This window comes from Coregonus clupeaformis, chromosome 35, assembly GCF_020615455.1.
Source record: "Coregonus clupeaformis isolate EN_2021a chromosome 35, ASM2061545v1, whole genome shotgun sequence".
NCBI lineage: Eukaryota > Metazoa > Chordata > Actinopteri > Salmoniformes > Salmonidae > Coregonus > Coregonus clupeaformis.
In genome coordinates, this window is record NC_059226.1 from 18671208 (window position 1) to 18698289 (window position 27082).

The following is a 27082-nucleotide window of genomic DNA, read 5'->3' on the forward strand; positions in this document are numbered from 1 at the left end:
CCCCATCTCACAGCAGTGACAGCTGCAGGTACTGTTGTGCTAGTCATTGATGTCATAACAGACTATCCCTCCCCGATATGAAAAAGTAAAAAAAGAACAGAGAAAAAGAAAAGCAAAAGAAACTGATAAAATCTGAAATCACAAGAGATGACAGAACCAGTGCACCCCATACCAGAGAATCTTCAGAAACAAAATAATTGTATACAAATAAAAAAGACATCTTTACATGACAAAAATAATTGAGGATGACAAAGTATCATGTTGAGATTGGGAAGGTATTGTATTGACAGTAACTACTGATTGGTTACATATTTGAAGAAAATAATTATACAAATAATAGCAACATGTTTTCAATACACAATTGTGATTTTGGTCAGGAAAACAAATCTTGCTTTGTGTTTTATTCCACTTTCGTCATTGTATATGAATGATTCAGAGACATTATATTAATGCTAAAAATGACTTATTGGTGACAATGATGTTAATGCACTATGTATATGGTTGGATATCATAGATTAATGATTGGAAAACCTTAGGTGGTCTAGTCTTTGAAATCATACTGTTTAACTTGTGCCAAAAATAAGTGAAAGTAATAACAATAATAATAACAATGTAATAGTTCAGTTCATCTACACAACTGCTATATCTGGAAGGAAACAACTGTTCTCCTAACTCCTTATTTGGGGTTGAGGAGTTGAACACTCTCCCCTTCTTTTGCCCAAGGGTGACGATCGGGAACAAGACAAAATTAAATCATGAGAATTGCTACATTCACCCACCACCAAACTAAACAGGGTTAGAACAGTGACAGAAGACATACGTTGAAATACTGTAGTATTATGGTAAAGAAATGACAAGAGAGGGAGAGACAGAAAGGAGAGGGCCAAAGAGCCTGTTCATTATTCCTCCCAGTTGCGTTAGATTTTTTCTTTTTCTTACAGAAATACAGTGAAACAAAGAAGAACAGTGCTCTGTTAAGTGCGATTGGTAAGGATTGATATTTTTTTCCTCCCTAAGTGGGGTTGTTGTTTTTTGCCTGGGTGTTGTCAGATGTCCATAGTTTCGTTGCAGATAATGGGGTTGTTATGTCCTCGGGTAAGTTAAAACAGTTGTAGGTCATCATGTTGGTCATAATTGTGTCATTTGTCTGTTGGTCGGATCATTGGAACCTTGGAGTTGTGTGTTGACAGTTGATTGGCCTGTGAGCTGGTTTGCTTATCAGTTGATCGGTGCAGTATTGGTGCATGGTGGTTGGTCAGACCGTCAGTTGGTTTGACCGTGGGATGTGTTTGTCAGCTGGTCTGGTCAGTTGGTTGATACTGCAGGTTGGTTGGTGTGTCGGTCCAGTTGGTTAGTTCCCACCTCCACAGCACTTGCTACCACCAGCCTGTGGGGCGGCTTCCTGCAGGTCCACTCCTGCCCGGCCACTGGCCCGGCCACTGGCTCCACCTGCTGGCTCGTTCTTAGGAAGCTTCTTGGCTACAGGAGAAGGACAAAAAGAAACAGTGAGTAGGAAGCCTTCATGGTTTCTACACATTTAATTTGTTCTGGGAAGAAATGTACACCGAGTATACAAAACATTATGAACACCTGCTCTTTCCATGACAGACTGACCAGGTGAAAGCTATGATCCCTTATTGATGTCAATTGTTAAATCCACTTCAAAATCAAGCGTAGATGAAGGAGAGGAGACATGTTAAAGACAGATGTTTAAGCCTCGAGACAGTTGAGACATGGATTGTGTATGTGTGACAAAGGAGATGATTGTGGACTACAGGAAAAAGAAGAGGACCGAGCACATCCCCATTCTCATCGACGGGGCTGTAGTGGAGCAAGTTGAAAGCTTTAAGTTCCTTGGTGTCCACATCACCAACAAACTAAGATGGTCCAAGCACACCAAGACAGTTGTGAAGAGGGCACGACAAAACCTATTCCCACTAAGGAGACTGAAAATATTTGGCATGGGTCCTCAGATTCTCAAAAGGTTCTACAGCTGCACCATCGAGAGCATCCTGACTGGTTGCATCAGTCAGGTTCTACAACTGCTAAAAAGGTTCAACTACAACTAAAAATTGTCAAAGACTACAGCCACCCTAGTCATAGACTGTTCTCTCTGCTACCGCACGGCAAGCGGTACCGGAGCGCCAAGTCTAGGTCCAAGAGGCTTCTAAACAGCTTCTACCCCCAAGTCATGAGACTCCTGAACATCTAATCAAATAGCTACCCAGACTATTTGCATTGGTATTCTTTCTTAAAATTGCATTGTTGGTTAAGGGCTTGTAAGTAAACATTTCACTGTAAGGTCTACACCTGTTGTATTCGGCGCATGTGACAAATAACATTTGATTTGTGTATGTGCTGGGTTTGGATTGTGTATGTGCTGGGTTTTTCACGCTTAACAGTTTGCTGTGTATATCAAGAATGGTCCACCACCCAAAGATCATCGAGCCTACTTGACATAACTGTCGAAAGCATTGGAGTCAACATGGGCCAGCATCCCTATGGAACGCTTGACACCTTATAGAGTCAATGCCCCAAATAATTTAGGCTGTTCCGAGGGCAAAAGCGGGGGTGCAACTCAATATTAGGAAGGTGTTCCTAATGTTTGATATACTCAGTGTATACATGCACACATAATAATGTGGTACACGTACCTATGGCCATAAAGATCTCATTGACGTTCATGGCCGTCTTGGCTGAAGTCTCCATGAAGAGCAAACTGTTGTCATCTGCGTACGCTTGTGCTTCCTACAAAAAAACAAAGGAAGGACAGAGATCTTTAGAGGTCTATCACAAACATATAGATACACTCAGTAATAACCCAAAGCTTTGAGAGTTTGTGAGCATTCATGAATATCAACAGAAATGATAAAAATGTCATTTGTAGACATTCTACTGTTTAAACAACCTTAACATTTTCCACTAATAGTCCAGTGGGAGCAGCATCTAACTGTTAGGAGTTCCTCAGTACCTGGAAGTCCACAGCTCTTTTGTTGGAAAGGTCAGCTTTGTTCCCTGCCAGTGCAATGACGATGTTGGGGCTGGCTTGTCGTTGGAGCTCCTTCACCCAGTTCTTTGCGCGTGTGAATGTATCCTGCACAGGAAAAAAACACTTGTGATTTGATGAAATACACTGCTCAAAAAAATAAAGGGAACACTAAAATAACACATCCTAGATCTGAATGAATGAAATAATCTTATTAAATACTTTTTTCTTTACATAGTTGAATGTGCTGACAACAAAATCACACAAAAATTATCAATGGAAATCAAATGTATCAGTCTGTGGTGCAACGTGGCGTTGGTGGATGGAGCGAGACATGATGTCCCAGACGGGCGGGCCAGTCCATAGCATCAATGCCTTCCTCTTGCAGGAACTGCTGACACACTCCAGCCACATGAGGTCTATCATTGTCTTGCATTAGGAGGAACCCAGGGCCAACCGCACCAGCATATGGTCTCACAAGGGGTCTGAGGATCTCATCTCGGTACCTAATGGCAGTCAGGCTACCTCTGGCGAGCACATGGAGGGCTGTGCGGCCCCCCAAAGAAATGCCACCCCACACCATGACTGACCCACCGCCAAACCGGTCATGCTGGAGGATGTTGCAGGCAGCAGAACGTTCTCCACGGGCGTCTCCAGACTCTGTCACGTGTCACATGTGCTCAGTGTGAACCTGCTTTCATCTGTGAAGAGCACAGGGCGCCAGTGGCGAATTTGCCAATCTTGGTGTTCTCTGGCAAATGCCAAACGTCCTGCACGGTGTTGGGCTGTAAGCACAACCCCCACCTGTGGACGCCGGCCCTCATACCACCCTCATGGAGTCTGTTTCTGACCGTTTGAGCAGACACATGCACATTTGTGGCCTGCTGGAGGTCATTTTGCAAGGCTCTGGCAGTGCTCCTCCTGCTCCTCCTTGCACAAAGGCGGAGGTAGCAGTCCTGCTGCTGGGTTGTTGCCCTCCCTACGGCCTCCTCCACGTCTCCTGATGTACTGGCCTGTCTCCTGGTAGCGCCTCCATGCTCTGGACACTACGCTGACAGACACAGCAAACCTTCTTGCCACAGCTCGCATTGATGTGCCATCCTGGATGAGCTGCACTACCTGAGCCACTTGTGTGGGTTGTAGACTCAGTCTCATGCTACCACTAGAGTGAAAGCACCGCCAGCATTCAAAAGTGCCCAAAACATCAGCCGGGAAGCATAGGAACTGAGAAGTGGTCTGTGGTCACCACCTGCAGAACCACTCCTTTATTGGGGGTGTCTTGCTAATTGCCTATAATTTCCACCTGTTGTCTATTCCATTTGCACAACAGCATGTGAAATGTATTGTCAATCAGTGTTGCTTCCTAAGTGGACAGTTTGATTTCACAGAAGTGTGATTGATTTGGAGTTACATTGTGTTGTTTAAGTGTTCCCTTTATTTTTTTGAGCAGTGTACATGACAAAGATAGATTTCACAATGGATGTTTGTTTTTCATACAAGAGCTCTATTATATATATCTACAGAAGTGTCAGTTACGAGAGCAAAGGATACTTGTTGAGGGTTTGAATAATCATCAACCTCAGCTAAATATAGATGCAGAGTGCTGACAACACTCAGGGGCTAGTTCCACACGTGACCAGCAGCAGTCACTCACTGTGTTGGTGATGTCATAGACCACGATGGCAGCCTGCGCTCCTCTGTAGTACATAGGGGCCAGGCTGTGATACCGTTCCTGCCCTGCAGTGTCCCAGATCTCAAACTTAACTGTTGTGTCGTCCAAGCAGACAGTCTGTGTGAGGAAGGCAGCTGAAGAAATGAAGAGACATATCATAGACTTAGTTTCAGGCGCTATTTTTATTTTGAGGTCTGCTAATGCTCTACACATAGAAAAGAGGTGTACATTTTACTTCGCCTGTACATTTCCTCACAGTGGAGTAATGCTCAGTATCTGTACAGGACAGGTATTCTGTTTTCTTCCTTTGATAGTGTCGTAGGGGTATAGTTGTCCCGATTTGACATGGCTGAGTTAAACTAGCACAAGGCAAACATAACCCCAACAGCCAAGGCCATGAGACAGTTAAGAGGAAACATGATCAGTGGCTTAATGAGAACTTGTGAGGAGAATTGGGAGTCTTCCAACGTTAGAGAGAGGAGGAAGGGACAATTATTATGTAAGTAAACAAGATTGAGTCGCAGAGCACTAAGCACTGGGTAAAATGTTACTGCGAGAAAAGTAGTGAGAGTAAAATACACTAAACAAAAGTGAGTGATGGAAAGAGAGAACAAAACATGTGGCTGTCTATTGGCTAATACACGGAACATAAGGATTCTGCTTATTCAGCCCATTGTGTCACATGGCTGAGGGAAATGTGCAGCAGCGCTCATAGAGGAAGCCCGCTCCATACTAAAGCTTGGTGACCTTAGACCAGACAGCTGACGACAGGTTTTAAAAAAAGAAAATAAATGCTGACTCGTCCTAAGGCTTTGGCTAGTGTAAGCACCGAGCATCCTGTCTCTCCAGCCTCACCCTCCTGTGGCTCATGCTGCATGATGTGACTCGGTGTAAAAACACTAGGTGAAGCTGAAAAGACATAGTTACTCATTACCCAACTTTTGCAGTGGAATTCTTTGAATGTTATAACAGAAACGTGAGCGCTCTTTGAGGACAGGTATCCATCTAGCCATCAAGTATTGGTTTCCAGATGCTATTAGAGAAGTTCCAGGACAAAATCCCATTGTTGACCGACTTCCTTCCTGTTTTAAAGAGTCCACAGAGAGAGACCCCCTTCTCTCTGCTCCACTCCGGCTAGCATTAAGTCAATACATACGTTATTAGACAGATGACAAGTACCTCTTTCTAGCACATATCTATTTTCTGTTTTCAGTTTGAACATTCTCTATAAGGCTTTCTGTGGCCAAGAGTCAGGACATCCCACTCCTTGTGGCATATTTAAAGTGTCAGTCTGAGAGGTTTGGCTGCTCATGCGAGAGTCAGGTGATCAGCTGCCAAGAAATAACTGGTTCTGCAGCTCAGGTCTGCTCCTGATCTGGCCTTGAACACAGCCCCAGTTAAGAAGGCATTGTAAATGGTCTTCCTTCAGTCTACTACACATTCACACTTCCATTCTATTTGATCTTTATAACATGATACTGACTCAACACAAGGACAGCAATAAATCAACACAAACACTAAGCATGACTAAGACACAGTCAGAAGAATAACAATCCCAATGCAAACAGCGTCCCTACTCACCTCCGATGGTGCTCTCCTGGTACTCGTGGAACTGGCCCTTGACGAAGCGCAGCACCAAGCTGGACTTGCCCACCGCTGACTCTCCCAGCAGCACCAGCTTGAACTGGCAGATCTTGTTGCTGGCCGCCGCGCCGTTGGTCCGTGCTGGTCCTCCTCGACCTGCCATGCTGCTGAGCAGAGAGCTTCACCAGTGTAAGAGGCTCTTGGTGGAGGATGAGGCTGCTCTAGGTGGGTGTGTCTGGGGCGGAGGACTGGGGCTCTGAAGCTGAGCAGGTGCTGGAGCTGAGACAGGCCAGGCGAGGGTGGGCTAAGCTGGGTCAGGAGAGTCAAGGCGGGCTGGAGGAAGAGGGGACTTCACCTGTGGGGGCTGGAAGAAAGAACAGACTGTGACTAATAACATCACAAGTTGGCGGCCAGTATGATACAGGAAAACTTTAGTAAACTAGAGTGCCTTCAGAAAGTATTCATAACCCTTGAATTATTCCACATTTTATTGTGTTACAGCCTGAATTCAAAATTGATTAAATCATTTTTTTTGTTCTCAACCACCTACACACACACAATACCCCATAATGACAAAGTGAAAACATGTTTAGAAAATGTTACTCATTTATTGAAAGTTAAATAAAGAAATATCTAATTTACATATGTATTTACAACCCTGAGTCAATACTTTGTAGAAGCACCTTTGGCAGTGATTACAACTGTGAGTCTTTCTAGGTAAGTCTCGAAGAGCTTTCCACACCTGGATTGTGCAACATTTTCCCATTATTCTTTTCAAAATTTTCAAGCTGTCAAATTGGTTGTTGATCATTGCAAGACAGCCATTCAAGTCTTCCCATACATTTTCAAGTAGATTTAAGTCAAAACTAACTTGGCCACGCAGGAACATTCACTGTTTTCTTGGTAAGCAACTCCAGTGTAGAATTGGCCTTGTGTTTTAAGTTATTGTCCTGCTGAAAGGTAAATTCATCTCCCAGTGTCTGGTGGAAAGCAGACAACCAGGTTTTCCTCTAGGATTTTGCCTGTGCTTAGCTCCATTTTGTTTATTTTTTTATCCTGAAAAACTCTCCAGTCCTTAACGATTACAAGCATACCCATAACATGATGTAGCTTAAAAATATGGAGAGTGGTACTCAGTAATGTCTTGTATTGGATTTGCCCCAGACATAACACATTGTATTCAGGATAAAAAGTTAAATGCTTTGCCACATTTTTTGCAGTATTACTTTAGTGTCTTGTTGCAAACAGGATGCACATTTTGGAATATTTGTATTCTGTACAGGCTTCCTTCTATTCACTCTGTCAGTTACGTTAGTATTGTGGAGTAACTACAATGTTGTTGATCCATCCTCAGTTGTCTCCGCCATTAAACTCTGTTTTAAAGTCACCATTGGCCTCATGGTGAAATCCCTAAGCGGTATCCTTCCTCTCCGGCAACTGAGTTAGGAAGGTCGCCTGTATCTTTGTAGTGGCTGGGTGTATTGATACACCATCCAAAGTGTAATTAATAACTTCACCATGCTCAATGGGTTATTCAATGTCTACCAACAGGTTCCCTTCTGTGCGAGGCATTGGAAAGGGACCTTACAGATAATTGTATGTGTGGGGTTCAGAGATTAGGTAGTCATTCAAAAATCAGGTTAAACACTATTATTGCACACAGAGTGAGTCCATACAACTTATTATGTGACTTGTTAAACAAATGTTTACTTCTGAACTTATTTAGGTTTGCCATAACAAAAGGGGGGGGAGTATTTGATCCCCTGCTGATTTTGTATGTTTGCCCACTGACAAAGACATGATCAGTCTATAATTTTAATGGTAGGTTTATTTGAACAGTGAGAGACAGAATAACAACGAAAAAATCAAGAAAAACACATTTTAATGAGGGAAATAAGTATTTGACCCCCTCTCAATCAGAAAGATTTCTGGCTCCCAGGTGTCTTTTATACAGGTAACGAGCTGAGATAAGCGTGTGTATAAGCGCTATAACAAAAATGCAATGTACAGTAGTAGAAATATTAGAATGAGCTATGTGAATAATACAGTATATGAATACACAGTGTGAAAAACAGTATAAAAGAAACGGGAAGTGTCCAGTGTTTAATGTCTCTATGTACATGGGGCAGCAGAGTTGGCTGCTTGTGTACAGTTGAAGTCGGAAGTTTATATACAGTGAGGGAAAAAAGTATTTGATCCCCTGCTGATTTTGTACGTTTGCCCACAGACAAATAAATTATCAGTCTATAATTTTAATGGTAGGTTTATTTGAACAGTGAGAGACAGAATAACAACAAAAAAATCCAGAAAAACGCATGTCAAAAATGTTACAAATTGATTTGCATTTTAATGAGGGAAATAAGTATTTGACCCCCTCTCAATCAGAAAGATTTCTGGCTCCCAGGTGTCTTTTATACAGGTAACGAGCTGAAATAAGCGTGTGTATAAGCGCTATAACAAAAATGCAATGTACAGTAGTAGAAATATTAGAATGAGCTATGTGAATAATACAGTATATGAATACACAGTGTGAAAAACAGTATAAAAGAAACGGGAAGTGTCCAGTGTTTAATGTCGCTATGTACATGGGGCAGCAGAGTTGGCTGCTTGTGTACAGTTGAAGTCGGAAGTTTATATACAATGAGGGAAAAAAGTATTTGATCCCCTGCTGATTTTGTACGTTTGCCCACAGACAAATAAATTATCAGTCTATAATTTTAATGGTAGGTTTATTTGAACAGTGAGAGACAGAATAACAACAACAAAAATCCAGAAAAACGCATGTCAAAAATGTTACAAATTGATTTGCATTTTAATGAGGGAAATAAGTATTTGACCCCCTCTCAATCAGAAAGATTTCTGGCTCCCAGGTGTCTTTTATACAGGTAACGAGCTGAGATTAGGAGCACACTCTTAAAGGGAGTGCTCCTAATCTCAGCTTGTTACCTGTATAAAAGACCCCTGTCCACAGAAGCAATCAATCAATCAGATTCCAAACTCTCCACCATGGCCAAGACCAAAGAGCTCTCCATGGATGTCAGGGACAAGATTGTAGACCTACACAAGGCTGGAATGGGCTACAAGACCTTCGCCAAGCAGCTTGGTGAGAAGGTGACAACAGTTGGTGCGATTATTCGCAAATGGAAGAAACACAAAATACCTGTCAATCTCCCTCGGCCTGGGGCTCCATGCAAGATCTCACCTCGTGGAGTTGCAATGATCATGAGAACGGTGAGTAATCAGCCCAGAACTACACGGGAGGATCTTGTCAATGATCTCAAGGCAGCTGGGCCCATAGTCACCAAGAAAACAATTGGTAACACACTAAGCTGTGAAGGACTGAAATCCTGCAGCGCCCGCAAGGTCCCCCTGCTCAAGAAAGCACATATACATGCCCATCTGAAGTTTGCCAATGAACATCTGAATGATTCAGAGGAGAACTGGGTGAAAGTGTTGTGGTCAGATGAGACCAAAATGGAGCTCTTTGGCATCAACTCAACTCGCCGTGTTTGGAGGAGGAGGAATGCTGCCTATGACCCCAAGAACACCATCCCCACCGTCAAACATGGAGGTGGAAACATTATGCTTTGGGGGTGATTTTCTGCTAAGGGGACAGGACAACTTCACCGCATCAAAGGGACGATGGACGGGGCCATATACCGTCAAATCTTGGGTGAGAACCTCCTTCCCTCAGCCAGGGCATTGAAAATGGGTCGTAGATGGGTATTCCAGCATGACAATGACCCAAAACACACGGCCAAGGCAACAAAGGAGTGGCTCAAGAAGAAGCACATTAAGGTCCTGGAGTGGCCTAGCCATTCTCCAGACCTTAATCCCATAGAAAATCTGTGGAGGGAGCTGAAGGTTCGAGTTGCCAAACGTCAGCCTCGAAACCTTAATGACTTGGAGAAGATCTGCAAAGAGGAGTGGGACAAAATCCCTCCTAAGATGTGCGCAAACCTGGTGGCCAACTACAAGAAACGTCTGACCTCTGTGATTGCCAACAAGGGTTTTGCCACCAAGTACTAAGTCATGTTTTGCAGAGGGGTCAAATACTTATTTCCCTCATTAAAATGCAAATCAATTTATAACATTTTTGACATGCGTTTTTCTGGATTTTTGTTGTTGTTATTCTGTCTCTCACTGTTCAAATAAACCTACCATTAAAATTATAGACTGATCATTTCTTTCAGGGATCAAATACTTTTTTTCCCCTCACTGTACTTATTGACTCAAGACATTTCAGCTTTTAATTAGCTTGTACAATTTCAAAAAACCTATTTCCACTGACATTATGGGGTATTGTGTCTAGGCCAGTCCAAAATAAATCTAAATGTAATCCATTTTAAATTCAGGCTGTAAAACAAGGGGTGTGAATACTTTCTGAAGGCACTTTATATACAGGTTATAGTACAGTTGCAGCCAAATATGTCCAGAAACTGGGTCTCCATTGAAGGTTGCGGGTCTTCCAGCAGGACAACGACCCCAAAACACACATCAAAAAGCACCCAGGAATGGTTCAATAAGAAATGCTGCACTATTCTGGAGTAACCAGCGACGAGTCCAGATCTGAATCACATTTATGACCTATGGCCAGAGCTGAAAACAGCAGTTGGTGGAGGATACCCCTCAAACATTGAAAAATCAGAGCAGTTTGCTGCTGAAAAGTGGGCAAAATTGTCAGTAGAAAGGCGTAGCAAGCTCATTGATGGCTACAAGAAGAGTTTGTCTGCAGTTATCTTGGCCGAAGGCTGTGCAACCAAGTACTAGCTCCAGGTTGGCAATAATTTTGTCCATGCCGTTTTTTTATTTTCTAAATTAAAATTGTAAACATAAGTTTACAAAAATAAAAATTGGTTATGCCAACTGAGTGTACGAAACATTAGGAACACCTAATTTTGCCCTCAGAACAGCCTCATTTCATCGGGGCATGGACTACAAGGTGTCGAAAGCCTTTCACAGGGATGCTGGCCCATGTTGTCTACAATGAATTTCACAGGGATGCTGGCCCATGTTGTCTACAATGATTCCCACAGTTGTGTCAAGTTGGCTGGATGTCCTTTGGGTGGTAGACCATTCTTGATATACACGGGAAACTGTTGAGCATGAAAAACCCAGCAGCATTGCAGTTCTTGACACACTCAAACCTGTGCATCTGGCACCTATTACCATACCCTGTTCAAAAGGTACTTAAATATTTTGTCTTGCCTATTCAACCTCAATGGCACACATACACAATCCATGTCTCAAGTCTTAGAAATCCTTCTTTAACCAGTCTCCTCCCCTTCATCTACACTGATTGAAGTGGATTTAACAGGTAACATCAATAAGGGATCATAGCTTTCACCTGGATTGTCATGGAAAGAGCGGGTGTTCGTAATGTTTTGTACACTGTATTTGGCCTAGGGATGTTAACATTTAACCGTTAAATCGGTTAGCTGCTGAAAATACATTTGACCGGTCATGCTTATCAGTCTATAGGTTAACTTGCATAATTTAGTGGAATTAAATTGTTGTGTATGTATTTTCATTAGTCGGCATGCATCTTATCACACGCGAACAGCATACAGAGCGTAGTTTGAGGAGCGTAATGGCCCATCACCTGTCAGACAGTGTGAGAGCAGCCCCTTAAAAAAGCTGGTACTGGAATGAAACGTGCTTTTATAAGCCCAGTCATTGCGCAACAAATAACAATTCTAAATGCAATCGCGTGTTAAAAACGGTTTTGATGGCCACGATTAAAAAGAGGTACTATTTTAATTTCTCAGTCTCAACTCGTAATTAAAGCGCGCCTCCCATTCATTCGCGTGCATAGGCTATAGTCAACGGTTGGCAGGCTATAGTCAACGGTTGGCAGGCTATAGTCAACGGTTGGCAGGCTATAGTCAACGGTTGGCAGGCTATAGTCAACGGTTGGCAGGCTATCAGCACGGCACCCACCACTTTGCAATGTGAGCTTGAGGCAGTATAACTGTTTGAAACCTGAACGCTTTACTTTACTTCAAATAATGAGGAATGCTTTGCGTGCTTCAAATTAGCCTAGCCAAAATCCAACCATAGAAACGGGGAGGTAATTATTATATAAAGACATCCTCATACCATTAACCAGCATTTCTCTCCTGTTCTATTGGTTTTCATATCAACTTTCTTTCAATATCCAGCAGCCAAAGGCACAATCATAGTCATATTAGCAACCCATCCAAGTTGTTGCTATTAGATTCCCCCTCTTTCTAAGTTTCTAAAGGAGATGTTCCTCTCTGTCATATATGGAACTGCTCGCCATTAGGTGCGCTCTTTAGAACAGTGTTTTCCCTCTAATTGCATTTGGCAAATTTTGAGAAATGAAGTTTTATTTGCTGCTTCATTACAGCTGTTGCATGTTCAATAATAGGCTTCAGCTTTTTCACTAAGATGACAGGCTTGATATTGTTGCATGTTTTCATTAAGCTCTTAATGAAAAATATCTGTTCCTTGTATGCATACATAGTATTTTCTGTTGGTCATGTCATGACTGTTTGGATTTTTTATTTTTTACCCTTTATTGGCTGGTTATGAGGGTCGGTTAGTCGGCTGCAAAATTGACCAAAATGTGCATCCCTTACAGGAGCAATTAGGATTAAGTGCCTTGCTCAAGGGCACAGACAGATTTTTCACCTAGTCAGCTTGGGGATTCGAACCAGCGACCTTTCGGTTACTGGCCCAATGCTCTTAACCGCTAGGCTACCTGCCACCTAAATCATAGGCTGATCTGCATTCTTTGTAAATATAACCTGTATATAGTTTACTCAAGTTGTCCTGCATCATACTGGCCACCTACTCGTTTTCTTTCCTGGATTACCTGCCATTTAGGGGCCTACCTTCCACTGTCTTCATCTCACCAGTAATAACATCACCAAATTACATATGCTTACAATCAATAACAGTTTCTATGCACGCCATTTAGAGCCAATCGAGGTGAATATAAGAGTAATTATGTCCATTATCATTTCTTATAGCCTTGCCTAAGCAGTGAGCAAAGTGTTGAGGGCAAGGAGACAATGATGTCATACCAAGCAGGCTACTCCCAAAAGTGTCTGGTAAAAACTCATCTGCTTTCATGTTCCAATGTAGTGCGTTCTTTGTATCTTAGCCTTTGACTGGGCTTATTATTCAGGTTCAAACAAACCTCTTCTTTAAAATGGTCCTGATGTGCATCAGTTCCTCATTAAAACCCCAAAATGCCTAAAATCAATGCCTAGCAGACTAATTATTCTGCTCCAGTTGACCAGTGTTGTAAATCAATAATGTTCTGATAAACACTATTGTCGGGGAACATCTCAGTGCTTCTAAACACCACCATAGTTTGACAAGAAAACAGGTCAAGGTTTAAATGAAGGTTCTTTTCTGATAGGCCTACTGAACCTACATTATGTGGTCTGGACGTCTGTGTTTCAATGTAGCCAGGACAGGACAGGGAGATAAGCCTTGCCCTCTTATCTTTTAATTATATTTACTTTAGACTCAACAGTCAAATACAGCAGTGAAGGAAATATCTTGGGGTCAAAAGCAACATTTAGATATGCAGACTAGGCCATGATGAGTATGACCACAATTAACCGTGAGCATTCACAATCATGACGCTTGAACGACACATTTTTGGGGAGATAAGCCCCCCCCTCCCCCACACCTCTGTTTCGAGGGAAAGATGAACGGAAAGCCGAATTCAACTCTGTGTACACATCCAACCCAATGCAACCCGTTTGTGTTGTGTGTGTTGTGGTCAGTGTGTGTGTATGTGTGTGTGTGTTCTCAGAGACCACAGAGCTGAGGACCACAGTGAAAATACAGAACAGGAACTGATAGTCTGAGTCGCCTGCCCCAATGACTCCTGTTTCTGTGTTACAATCCACCTGGGCCTGTACACATCCATCTTAAAGTAGATAGGTCTACGTTAGTTACATGATGATGTGCAGATTGAGTACACTGGCCCAACCATAAGATTACAGAGTCCAAGTGTTGTTCTTTACATTGACTGAGGAATATGACTACAGTAAGATAAACTGTTAAAATCTAATCTTCCATAGTGCTACTTTACACAAGGTCAGTCAGCTTCTGCTTGGTGAAAGGGACAGGAAACTGAATGAATATCAAAGCAGGAAGTGAACATTTCAGAAGGACAGAGTAGCACATACATACTGTACTGTTGGCCCTTTATACTAAACCATTTGCTGTTAGGACAACTAGCCTAGGCTAGCCTACAAAGCTAAAATCCATAATAAGTGTGAAACATCACAATAAAGCCACAAAATAGGTCTACACAACACTCTACAGTGTATAGGCCTCTTTCAGCAGTGAGTGCATTCAAAGATGGAAAAAACACACTTGACTAGAGGGGGGGAGTAATGTCTGTTCTTACGCTATCTGAGTGACTCAAACATAACTAAATCAATGGGGGTCCCATGACATAATTTTTCAGTCTCAATCGTTATTATTATTATTATATTATTATTATTATTATAATAGAACAATTTTTTTAATTCCACAACAATGCTTAAAGACATTTAGAATTTGGGGTGTAGTCACCCTGTAATGCAAGTGTGCACCAGCAAGAGGCTGTTGTTTGGTTAGCAACGTTTCTTAATCGTTCATGTGATTGCAGAGTATGCAAAACAAATGGCCACTGGATAGATGCAAATAATCATGAAATCATTCTGCCAGGTAGGCAGGCATAGGCTACTTTGTAGTTAACATTTAATTGAGAAGTTTTTTGGGAAAGCCATCTCTACCAGAAGACGGTTATCATTAGCATCTTCGCTAACGCGGCTACAAAGTGTAGACATATGCGTGCACCACACACACAGTTTCAGAAAGTTGCAGGAAAATACAAATCACTGATGCATTTAGTTAATGTCTTATGATTAACTTGGGCAAATTAATTACTTTTCTAATAAATTCAATACATTTTTGAATATTGTTGAATTCTGTTTTATTGTCTGGATTCCGTGATTCCGTCTGCAGCACGGATTTTATAGGGCCCTGGTTAAGGAGAGAGAGGTAGGCAAGCCAGAGTGGTGTTGCTGTTGGCGCTCAGTCCGTCCCAGGCCAGGCAAGAGCCTAATCTTCTGCATGTGACAGAAGATCACCCTGTGTTGGTACCCCACACTGGCCTGAGAGGGTCAGCCCAGCACAGAGCAGACAGTACAGCAAGGTAGCACACCAAAGGCCTAGACTACTGCCACATATACATTACACACCGTCCGAGGGATTCCTAGACGCACCACAGTGAGAGTCTGGGGAGAAATAGCGGCATGTTCATTGGCTCAACATGTAATTCCCCTACGTGCCAATATGATGAAGCTGAGGTTCAAACAAGAGAGGAAGTTGTAACAAAGCTAACATAGACCAAGACAGTGGAACTAAGCCTAATGTCTTTGTGTTTCTGAGAAGAACGTAGAAACATCCTGGTATTTCTTCAAATTAAGCTAGCATAAGCAGGTCACTTCTGTCAAATGTTGAGGCACTTTTTACACAACATGTTTACCCTTACCTGTCTGTCTACCTCTTGGCATTCTAAGGCAAAACAACAGGTGTGACTGCTCTCCAAACCTGATAGCCTACTACACACACACACTATGGAAATGAAAAGGTCAGCATGCCTCACTGCCCTAGGACAGGGCTCCACAGCTAAGGACAGGGAGAGAGGAGGAGGGAGGCTGGGGGAGAGGCCGGGAGATTCACAGCCTGAGATGATTGCTTCAGAAAACAAAACAACAGGATAAGAGAGTGAGAACATTTAACCTAGGCTAGTCATAAGTTGGCTAACTTTGGAAGTACCCACTCCCATATTTAGCCTTGAACCCCATCCGCTATACCCTACACTACTCTTAACTAGGGCCGGGACGATACCAGTATCACGATACTCATTAGTATCGTGGCAAGGAATCAAAACACTAAGTGGATTTAAATTTAGGTAAACAGCCATAATGTTGGAAACAAACATCATTATGTTGTCATCCAGAGTAACATTTACTGATTTTCTAAGCTATATTCCAAAAAGTGCATTTGGAAAGTATTCAGATCCCTTCACTTTTTCCACATTGTTACGTTACAGCCGTATTCTAAAATGGATTAAATAAAATGTTGTTCCTCAATCTACACACGATACCCCATAATGACAAAGCGAAAACAGGTTTAGACATTTTTGCAAATGTATTCAAAATAAAAAACAGAAATACCTTATTTACATAAGTATTCAGACCCTTTGCCATGAGACCCAAAATTGAGCTCAGGTGCATCCTGTTTCCATTGTTCATCCTTGAGATGTTTCTACAACTTGGAGTCCACCTGTGGTAAATTCAATTGATTGGACATGATTTGGAAAGGCACACACCTGTCTATATAAGGTCCCACAGTTGACAGTGCATATCAGACCAAAAACCAAGCCATGAGGTTGAAGGAATTATCCGTAGAGCTCCGAGACAGGATTGTGTCGAGGCACAGATCTAGGGAAGGGTACCAAAACATTTCTGCAGCATTGAAGGTCCCCAAGAACACAGTGGCCTCCATCATTCTTAAATGGAAGAAGTTTGGAACCACCAAGACTCTTCCTAGAGCTGGCCGCCCGGACAAACTGAACAATCGGGGGAGAAGGGACATGGTCAGGGAGGTGACCAAGAACCCGATGGTCACTCTGACAGAGATCCAGAGTTCCTCTGTGGAGATGGGACAACCATCTCTGCAGCACTCCACCAAATCAGGCCTTTATGGTAGAGTGGCCAGACAGAAGCCACTCCTCAGTAAAAGGCACATGAGAGCCGGCTTGGAGTTTGCCAAAATGCACCTAAAGGACTCTCAGACCATGAGAAACAAGATTCTCTGGTCTGATGAAACCAAGATTGAACTGAATGCCAAGCGTCACGTCTGGAGGAAACCTGGCACCATCCCTACGGTGAAGCATGGTGGTGGCAGCATCGTGCTGTGGGGATGTTTTTTAGCGGCAGGGACTGGGAGACTAGTCAGGCTCGAGGGAAAGATGAACGGAGCAGTACAGAGATCCTTGATGAAAACCTGCTCCAGAGCGTTCAGGACTTCAAACTGGGGCGAAGGTTCACCTTCCAACAGGACAATGACCCTGAGCACACAGCCAAGACAACGCAGGAGTGGCTTCAGGACACGTTTCTGAATGTCCTTGAGTGGCCCAGCCAGAGCCTGGACTTGAACCCATTCGAACATCTCTGGAGAGACTGGAAAATAGCTGTGTAGCGACGTTCCCCATTCAACCTGACAGAGCTTGAGAGGATCTGCAGAGCAGAATGGAAGAAACTCTCCAAATACAGGTGCCAAGCTTGTAGCGTCATACCCAAGAAGACTCGAGGCTGTAATCGCTGCCAAAGGTGCTTCAACAAAGTACTGAGTAAAAGGTCTGAATACTTATGTAAATGTGATATATTTTTTTCATTTGCACAAATGTCTAAAAACCAGTTTTTGCTTTGTCATTATGGGGTATTGTGTGCATATTGATGAGGGGAATAAAACAATTGAATCCATTTTAAAATAAGGCTGTAACAAAATGTGGAAAAAGTCAAGTGGTCTGAATACTTTCCGAATGCACTGTACAGCAGGTTTTTAAAGGACCAAATAGTGAGGTCTGCTTCGTGTTTTCATTTTTGCCATGGAAAGAATATCCTGGTATCGTCTCTTAACCTCAGAGCCAACCACATTATTGACCACAACTAGCCTAAAAGGTATGCTGCAGTCACAGCTCACAGGTAACATACTAACTGTACAGTTTTCTACACAGTCATGGGGGTGATTAAACATTCAGACCAAGACAGTGGAACTAAGCCCAATGTCTTTGTGTTTCTGAGAAGAACGTAGAAACATCCTGGTATTTCTTCTAATTAAGCTAGCCTAAGCAGGTCACTTCTGTCAAATGTTTTGAGGCACTTTTTACACAACATGTTTACCCTTACCTGTCTACCATTCTAAGTGACTGCTCTCCAAACCTGATAGCCTACTACACACACACTATGGAAATGAAGAGGTCAGCATGCCTCACTGCCCCAGGACAGGGCTCCACAGCTAAGGACAGGGGGGAAGAGAGGAGAGAGAGAGAGAGAGAAGAGAGAGAGAGAGAGAGAGAGAGAGAGAGAGAGAGAGAGAGAGGAGAGAGAGAGAGAGAGAGAGAGAGAGAGAGAGAGAGAGAGAGAGAGAGAGAGAGAGAGAGAGAGAGAGAGAGAGAGAGAGAGAGAGAGAGAGAGAGAGAGAGAGAGAGAGAGAGAGAGAGAGAGAGAGAGAGAGAGAGAGAGAGAGAGAGAGAGAGAGAGAGAGAGAGAGAGAGAGAGAGAGAGAGAGAGAGAGAGAGAGAGAGAGAGAGAGAGAGAGAGAGAGAGAGAGAGAGAGAGAGAGAGAGAGAGAGAGAGAGAGAGAGAGAGAGAGAGAGAGAGAGAGAGAGATTCACAGAAACCAAAACAACAGTAAAAGAGTGAGAACATTTAACCTAGGCTAGTCATATGAGCCCATATTGTACATTAGTGTCAGTAACACTGATGTTAACACTCAATATAATATAAACACACGTAGAGGACAAATATAACAACTCAAATCTGATGCACATCAAAAGCCCTGTGTTCAATCCACCATTATAAACCAAAACTGTGGATTTAGGCCTAAGAGTTTAGGACATGGTTTTTGAACAGTATAGTGAACAGGCTGTCCTGTTCTCCTAGGTAATATGATTGACTGATTGCTAGAGGGCTGCAGTGGCTGGCCCAACACTCACTCACTCCTGTTCTGAGAGCCAGACAGAACAGCATCCTGCATCTAAGCAGCCATTTGCTGGCATCTTTAATAGGCCCTGGAGACCTCCACACTGAAGTGGGTCAGAGAGATGGAGGGAAGAAAAGATGGGTCAAAGAGAGAGTGGGCGAGGGGGATGGAGAGAGAGAAAGGGAGGGATAGTGAAATATTCATACAGCCTCCCGTGGGCTTTGCTGCCAGCTTGACATCCAAGCACTTAGTGAAACACAGCCACTGAGAACTAGTAGAGCCACACACAATTAACTACATACATACAGATACTCCATGCATTGCCCTCATGATCCAATCAGCAGTTTTTCACTCGCATGCATGCGGTAGATTTTAACACTATACAAGACAATGCATGCACAGATCTATCAAATGAAGAAGCTACGTTTATGACGGACATGCTGACCAAACCGACTCTGCGCGTGCATGTTGATGTTTATCTCCACCAGACGCGTTCATGACACGCAGGTTAAAATACCAAAACCAACTATGAACCACCTATATTAATTTGGGGTCAGATCGAAACACACATTCATGGACATTTAGCTAGCTTGCTGTTGCTAGATAATTGGTCCTGGGAGATAACCATTGGGTTGTTATTTTACCTGACATGCATATGGTCCTTTTTTAGCTGGATCTTGGTAGAATTTGGACCCCTTTTGAGTCATACAAAATCGTCTTCTCTACAGTTTGAATTAAATTATTGAATAAAATGAATGTGTACATTTATTTTGCAACACTCCGGCACACAATGCGGTCAGTTTTGTCAGCATGTTAGTAAGTCTGAAAAAGAGTGTGGGGAGGGGAAATTCTCAGTAACTGTTCAGTTTCTATTTAACATGACCAGTGAAATCAGTAACCATCACCTTGTTGGTTTCGTCTTATACTTGACATCCCAAACATCACACACACAAAATGACTGGTCCACACACCTGGCCTTAAGTTGGCTAACTTTGGAAGTACCCACTCCCATATTTAGCCTTGAACCCCATCCGCTATACCCCACACTACTCTTAACTAGGGCCGGGACGATACCAGTATCACGATACTCGTTAGTATCGTGGCAAGGAATCAAAACACTAAGTGGATTTAACTTTAGGTAAACAGCCCTAATGTTGGAAACAAACATCATTATGTTGTCATCCAGAGTCACATTTATATTTTTTCCAAGCTATAGCACATACAGCAGGTTTTTAAAGGACCAAAGAGTTAGGTCTGCATCATGTCTTCATTTTTGCCATGGAAAAAGCCCTCACAGCCAACCACATTATTGACCACAACTAGCCTAAAGGTATGCTTCAGTCACAGCTCACAGAGAACATACTAACTAGCCTCTCCCACTCTGCTCTGCTGTCAGGTACAACTTAGCCTGGGTGCCAGTCCTTTTCTGCTCTCTTGACAACTCCTTATAGAATTGTCATGCCAAACACTGCTGAAAGGCTTGACAATGACAATGGAGTAGGCAAAAGCACAAACAGATCTGGAATTAGGCTAGGTAAAACTCCTAGGCCAGTACTGGTCATGGTAATTAGCAGAGGGTGGAACAGGACTGATCAGAAAGAGTAACTGATGTTACTGGACTGGACAGAAGGTAGTTGTACTATGAGAATGCACAGAATTCCTTTAAACAACTGATTAGGCTAGCACTGCTAACAATACACAGCCCAATAGGCCTATGAGCTGTGTTCCCAAAGGACAATTCAAACAGTCTCCCACTCCTACAATACTCCTGTTGAAACATCAGCTAGTCCATTTCCTGGCACAGCCATTATCTACAGATGTGTCAACGTGCATTCATCATCAATGTCATGGAACTAGATGTGCAACAAGCTGTCAGGAAGGCAGACTACATTTAACCAGTTACCTAGGAATAAGTGGTGATATGACAACAGGTTCTCTGAACTCCAAGGGTGGAGGGACCGGAGGAATTAGATGTAATGGGGAGGGAGGGAGGAGCTAGCAGCAGCCACCCTGCCTGGCCTGCATCCCGCTGTTAGCTTTCATTTGAAGTTTAAAAGGGTTGAGCCTGGATGGGAAACCGTCAGGGAGGATAAACCCAGAGACGGAAGAGAAAGCGAGACAACCCAACTGCTGTTTTTTTTCTGGTTCAATGAAAGTCAATGAACTAAGTAGATCAGACCCAGCTGCTATTGCACTGGTGTCTATTGGAGACACACCCTGTTAAGTAAACTAGAATTGAAAAAAATTAATCAATGGTAAACGCCCTGAGTGAACTATCTTCATTTATTCACCATCTTTGATAAACCCTGTTGCTGCTGGCCTGGATGCTTAGAGACTGAAAAGCCAGTGGGGGGCATATTTCCTGACAAGGTCCTGAGCTGAGTGTGACGTAACTAGACATTCCACAACCTTTATAAACAGGGGAAGAGGAAACCTTTCTGAACATTGATACAGGGAAACCGTTAGTTTAGAATAGCCTAGTTCACCTCTGATGATAAAGGTCCGGCTTCTGGGACTGGCTAAAACCTTTACATGTGTTTGGTTGGTAACCTTTTAGGGAGTACTACAGTGGACTATTTGAATATGTCTGCATGATAAACTATAGTATGATGACTAAGGGATGGGTCAATTGAAAGGGGAGAGGAATGGTGACTAAGGCTGCGTTTAGACAGGCAGCCCAATTCTTATCTTTCTTTTCACTCATTGGTCTTTTCACTAATCAGATCAGCTCTAAAAAAAGATCTGATGTGAAAAGACCTGATGTGATTGGTCAAAAGACAATTAGTGAAAAAAAATATCAGAATTGGGCTGCCTGTCTAAATGCTGTTTAAAGGCACAGTCAATTTAGTGTATGTAAACTTCTGACCCACTGGAATTGTGATACAGTGAATTATAAGTGATATAATCTGTCTGTAAACAATTGTTGGAACAATTTCTTGGTTCATGCACAAAGTAGATGTCCTAACCGACTTGCCAAAACTATAGTTTGTTAACAAGACATTTGTGTGTTTTTTTTAACCAAATAAGATCGGTTTAAAATGGAGAAAATAGAATGACAAAGCTGTAAAACATCATACTAAATATCAACCAACTTAGTGAATACCATATTGGTGTAAAATACAAGGGTTTCAGGCAGCATAAAATATCCATTATATATATTTTTACACACTTGTATTTATTTTCCTATGTCAATATGTCTTTGTAGTAAATGTTTTGGGGCCAAACTGGTGGCAGTTGTGGAAAAAGACAATAGTTGCAGTATTAATTGAAAATAACGCAATTTTTCATTAAGCATAGATCCTTTTTTCATGAATTAGGCTATTTTCTCTTGAACCATATGGTCCATCTACTAGAAACTCATGGACAATACGGACACAGATATATATATATATATATATATTTTAAAAAAGGAATACTATATTAATATTTGTTTCCCACATTCAAGTATAAATTACCCAAGATTCAGGTAACTATTGAAAATTACCAGTAGCTTTGCAACCCTAAGTGAGATTTTAAAAAAGCATCTGCTTTTGCATAGGCCTACTAGGCTAAACCCCAACCCCCCATTCAGTTTGAGCATGGTGCTAGTGTGAGAGATAAGAGCCCCAGACAGGACCTTTCACACTGTGCTCCTCAGCTGCAGAGATAAAGTGTCAGGGTGGGGTTAGTGGGTGTCTGTGAGGAAGCACACACACACACACTTCATTATTAATGACTCAAACTTAATGAAATCATTTCCCATTTGTTTAGGCCTAAAATTGTTGTGGTTTAACCAATAGGGGGGAACCGCAATAGGCATACATTGATCTTGTCAGTCTCAAACAGGCCTGGTAGCAAACTGACCACTGACCAGTAACCACTGCACATAGAACTCTCCAGCTTGGGTAATAGAAAAATGCGCACACCTACAGGATATCTTCACTTTTGCGAAGTCATCAGAATGACCTGTTGTGAATGGGCATGCTTCTCCTCCTACACACTCGATTCATTCATTCCTCCATCGACTCCATTGCATTACAACCTTTCTGAACACACTAACGCATACCAATTAGGCTAGGCCTACTTCGGATTGAACATTGAAAATCTCCCGAGTGGCGCAGTGGTCTAAGGCACTGCATTGCAGTGCTAGCTGTGCCACTAGAGATCTTGGTTCGAGTCCAGGCTCTGTCGCACAATTGGTCCAGCGTCGTCCAAGGTAGGGGAGGGTTTAGCCGGCAGGGATGTGGGTTCGTTTCCCACGAGGGGCCAGTATGAAAAAAACATGTATGCATTCACTAACTGTAAGTCGCTCTGGATAAGAGCGTCTGCTAAATGACGAAAATGTAAATGATGGATGTTATTTTACTAGCCATTCTGTCAGGAATATTTTAAAATATCATTGAAACTTTCTTAACTAGGCTTACAACACCAAATCAAACAAACATTTTATACCACCTAGTAATATTGCCTTTTATATAATGTTTGCCTGTGTGTCAAAATGTGTCACCACTCTCTATAAGGACAAGGTCCACACCATAACATGGCAGCAGCTTAGGCAAGTTATTAAAAATCCCTTCTCCGCTCCATTTCAAAAAGGTCCAACTCTAGTCCTGTTATTGAGCCATAACACATCAACAAGTTTCCAATGATGATTTACCCTGGTGTTTTACCGAAAAGACTCAAGCCTAGGCCACTTTTCAGCTTGCAAGAGCTGGCACTCCAGTCTCCTTTTCACCCCATTTAACAATTGATTTACATAACAAAAGGTACATCTCAGTAGGAGGTCCAGGTAAGTCATGACATAGAACAAGAGGGAGGAGGGGGGGTCTTCCTCTTTGGTTCTCTACGTTTTACATTTAACATTTCAGTAATTTAGCAGACGCTCTTATCCAGAGCGACTTACAGTTAGTGAGTGCATACATTATTTTTGTATAGATAAAAAAATAAATCATACTGGCCCCCCCGTGGGAATTGCTCCTCAAGCAAGTTTTGTTTTGCCCTAGCACTACACAGCTGATTCCAATAATTAAAGCTTGATGAAGAGTTGGTTATTTGAAACAGCTGTATAGAGCTAGGGCAAAAACGTGCACCCGGAGGGTTGGGAAACTCTGCTGTAAGGTATGCAATGACTGACATGACAAGAGGGAAACGGATGATGCGCTACCCAATTTCATAACTGCACCTTGTGCATTCTACTATTACAACTTTCAAGAGTAAGTTGAAAGCCGAACAGAGTTCCGGGGGACTCCCGCGCCCCCCTGCCGACCCCACAGTTTGGGAACAACTACCATAGATGACCTGCAGTAAAGGTGAAGCAGTGAACAAGGGTACAGGACTGATGAGACAGTAAGTTATGAGGGACACCACATACCACCATAGACCAGAGAAGAGGTGGCATGCATTCACACAAAAGTAACATGACACAGACTCACACGATGAGGGTTACATCAGACAACTGACCTACCTGTACCACCATTGACACACCAAGTACAGACCCAAACTGTAACTCAGCAATGATGACATTCAAAATGATGAACCTAATTAGACACAGCCATGAACTTTGAACTCCAATTACGCAAAAGGAAGAAATTACTATGTTTTGAGACCTAACTAAGTAAACAATTAGAATCAGTGGCAAGATAACAATTAACGTAATAGACCAGGTGACATGTGGGTTACTGCAAGATGGAATGTTATGTGATCATTACCAGGCAGGAACCATAAATAGCTATTAAGTTAGTGGGTTTCAAACTTCCTCATACTATTGGTCATCATCACAGATACCAAGAGCCTGCTGACGCCAATGGCAATGAGCTAAAATACTCGGTTGAAAGATAGAAATCAACATATGAAATGTTTATCAAATTGATTGGACCAAAAGGAAAATCTACTCGCTATATAGTTAGTTAGCTGTCAGTTAAAGGCTAACTAGCTATGAAATACAATAACAAATCTAACACATGACATTACTGTAATTTAGCTAGTTAGCCCACCAAGTCACAGTAACTAGTTAGCTTTTTAAAGCCAGACCATTTTTAAACTGTTATATAATGCCACTAAAAGCTGAAGTTGAGTAGCTAGTTAGCCGAGTAGACAACGACAAAAATATGTTCACTGTAAATTAACGTTACTGCCAGTAAAAACAAAACAGGACGACAGTGACGATAGCTAGCTAGCTCCCTAATACTGGCTAACTTGGCTAAGTTTATGATGACATCGCACAGAAAAGACGGGGTAAATCAAACATCTAAAGAGAAATAACTATTTGGTCAAATGATGAACAAAACATTTTATTGTTTGCTAACTAGTTACCTCATTAGTTATCTGGACAAGTAATCAGTCCCATTTAACATATCAATCTGACAGTCGCTAGTTAGCGTCTATCTGGCTATATAGGTAGCTAGCTAACGTTAGTTTACTGTCTGGTTGATTGAGCAAAATTTGACAGTGGAAATCTGAACCAAAATAATATAGTTTACAGCTTACCGTTAAAGGCAAAGGTCAAATATGCTTTCCCTTTTCTTCGTATACTCTCACTTTACACAATTTTGACTGACGACTTTTCTCACTATCACAGCTCACATCGACTGCTCAACACATAGGCCCCGGCCTTCACTTCTGCTTAGTGCATTTTTTTCCGGTATCCTCCCACTTCCTGAAGGTGTGGCTTCCCTCTGATTATCTATCGTTGGTAACCTGGGAACTGTAGTTTACTAAATTAATGAACACACTTGGTCAGGGCTGATTATTTAGGAGTAGTCTCCTTAGACAGACTTGTTGCCTCCTACAATGTATTAATGCTACTGGTTTAGCCTAGGATCGGGTTTACGAGAATAATTTAGAAGTGGCAAGCAGTGGCAGTTGCCACTTACTCCCCAGTGCAAGATTAAAACCGCATCCGAGATTTAAATATATAGCAAAATCAGTAGCATTAATACATTGTGGGAGGCAACAAGTCTGTCTAAGGAGACTACTCCTTATATATATATTTAAATCTCGGATGCGGTTTTTTATCTTGCGCTGGGGAGATAAAAACAACCAACTAGCGTTTACACAGGCAGGCCAGTTCTGATATTTTTCCACTAATTAGTATTTTGACCAATCACATCAGATCTTTTAACATAAGATCTTTTTCAAAGCTGATCTTTTTGGTAAAAAGAAACACCCCTGGCACCAGATAGGCAATCAACAACTCAAGATTCTGTCCCATAGTTTTTCAAATGTATTTAATAAAATATTTACAGAGGCTTGCTTTAAATATATCACCATCTAGTGGCGCTAAAGACCATGATATTTGCCATCACCTGACATCAGTTTAGATCTACATTTTGTTCATAAAAGTAAACTCACTGACCAAAACTTTCATGCTGTGGGCATCAAATGCAGAAGTCCCAGTATTTTAGGGTGGGTCTATCTAAAGAGATATTGTTGGATGTTGAGTGATTGACTAACATGATTTATGTAATTGTGTACCACTACTGTGACCTGCTCAGTTTAACCTTTCATGTTATTTAATTTTTCACTTTTGATGTAATTGTATTTCTCAGGGTCCCTGTTTAAACAATTATAAATATGTTATATATATATATATATATATATATATATATATATATATATATATATATATATATACAGTTGAAGTCGGAAGTTTACATACACTTAGGTTGGAGTCATTAAAACTCGTTTTTCAACCACTCCACACATTTCTTGTTAACAAACTATAGTTTTGGCAAGTCGGTTAGGATATCTACTTTGTGCATGACCCAAGTAGTTTTTCCAACAATTGTTTAAAGACAGATTATTTCACTTTTAATTCACTGTATCACAATTCCAGTGGGTCAGAAGTTTACATACACTAAGTTGACTGTGCCTTTAAACAGCTTGTAAAATTCCAGAAAATGATGTCATGGCTTTAGAAGCTTCTGATAGGCTAATTGACATCATTTGAGTCAATTGGAGGTGTACCTGTGGATGTATTTCAAGGCCTACCTTCATACTCAGTGCCTCTTTGCTTGACATCATGGGAAAATCAAAAGAAATCAGCCAAGACCTCTGAAAAAAAATTGTAGACCTCCACAAGTCTGGTTCATCCTTGGGAGCAATTTCCAAACGCC

At 42.0% G+C, this 27082-nt stretch overlaps 1 protein-coding gene across 1 annotated transcript; it reads right to left on the reverse strand.

Annotated features, from left to right (window-relative positions):
- Nucleotides 1–710: 710 nt before the first annotated feature.
- LOC121550536 (ras-related protein Rab-5C) lies at nt 711–25604 on the reverse strand. The gene is made up of 6 exons (XM_041862833.2): nt 25455–25604; nt 6240–6606; nt 4641–4792; nt 2972–3094; nt 2655–2748; nt 711–1479 (listed from the first exon to the last, which is right to left on the reverse strand). Exons 2-6 carry the CDS (start codon nt 6403–6405, stop codon nt 1352–1354), a joined length of 663 nt encoding a protein of 220 aa, XP_041718767.1. The 5' UTR covers nt 6406–6606; nt 25455–25604; the 3' UTR covers nt 711–1351.
- Nucleotides 25605–27082: the final 1478 nt, after the last annotated feature.

What these genes read in the sequence shown, in the direction of transcription:
- LOC121550536 (XM_041862833.2), bottom strand. Translation starts at nt 6,405, where the DNA reads ATGGCAGGTCGAGGAGGACCAGCACGGACCAACGGCGCGGCGGCCAGC. An exon ending in CCAGGAGAGCACCATCGGAG is followed by an intron (nt 4,793 to 6,239) that starts GTGAGTAGGGAC and finishes TCATTTCTTCAG; the next exon opens with CTGCCTTCCTCACACAGACT. An exon ending in TGAGATCTTTATGGCCATAG is followed by an intron (nt 1,480 to 2,654) that starts GTACGTGTACCA and finishes CTTCTCCTGTAG; the next exon opens with CCAAGAAGCTTCCTAAGAAC.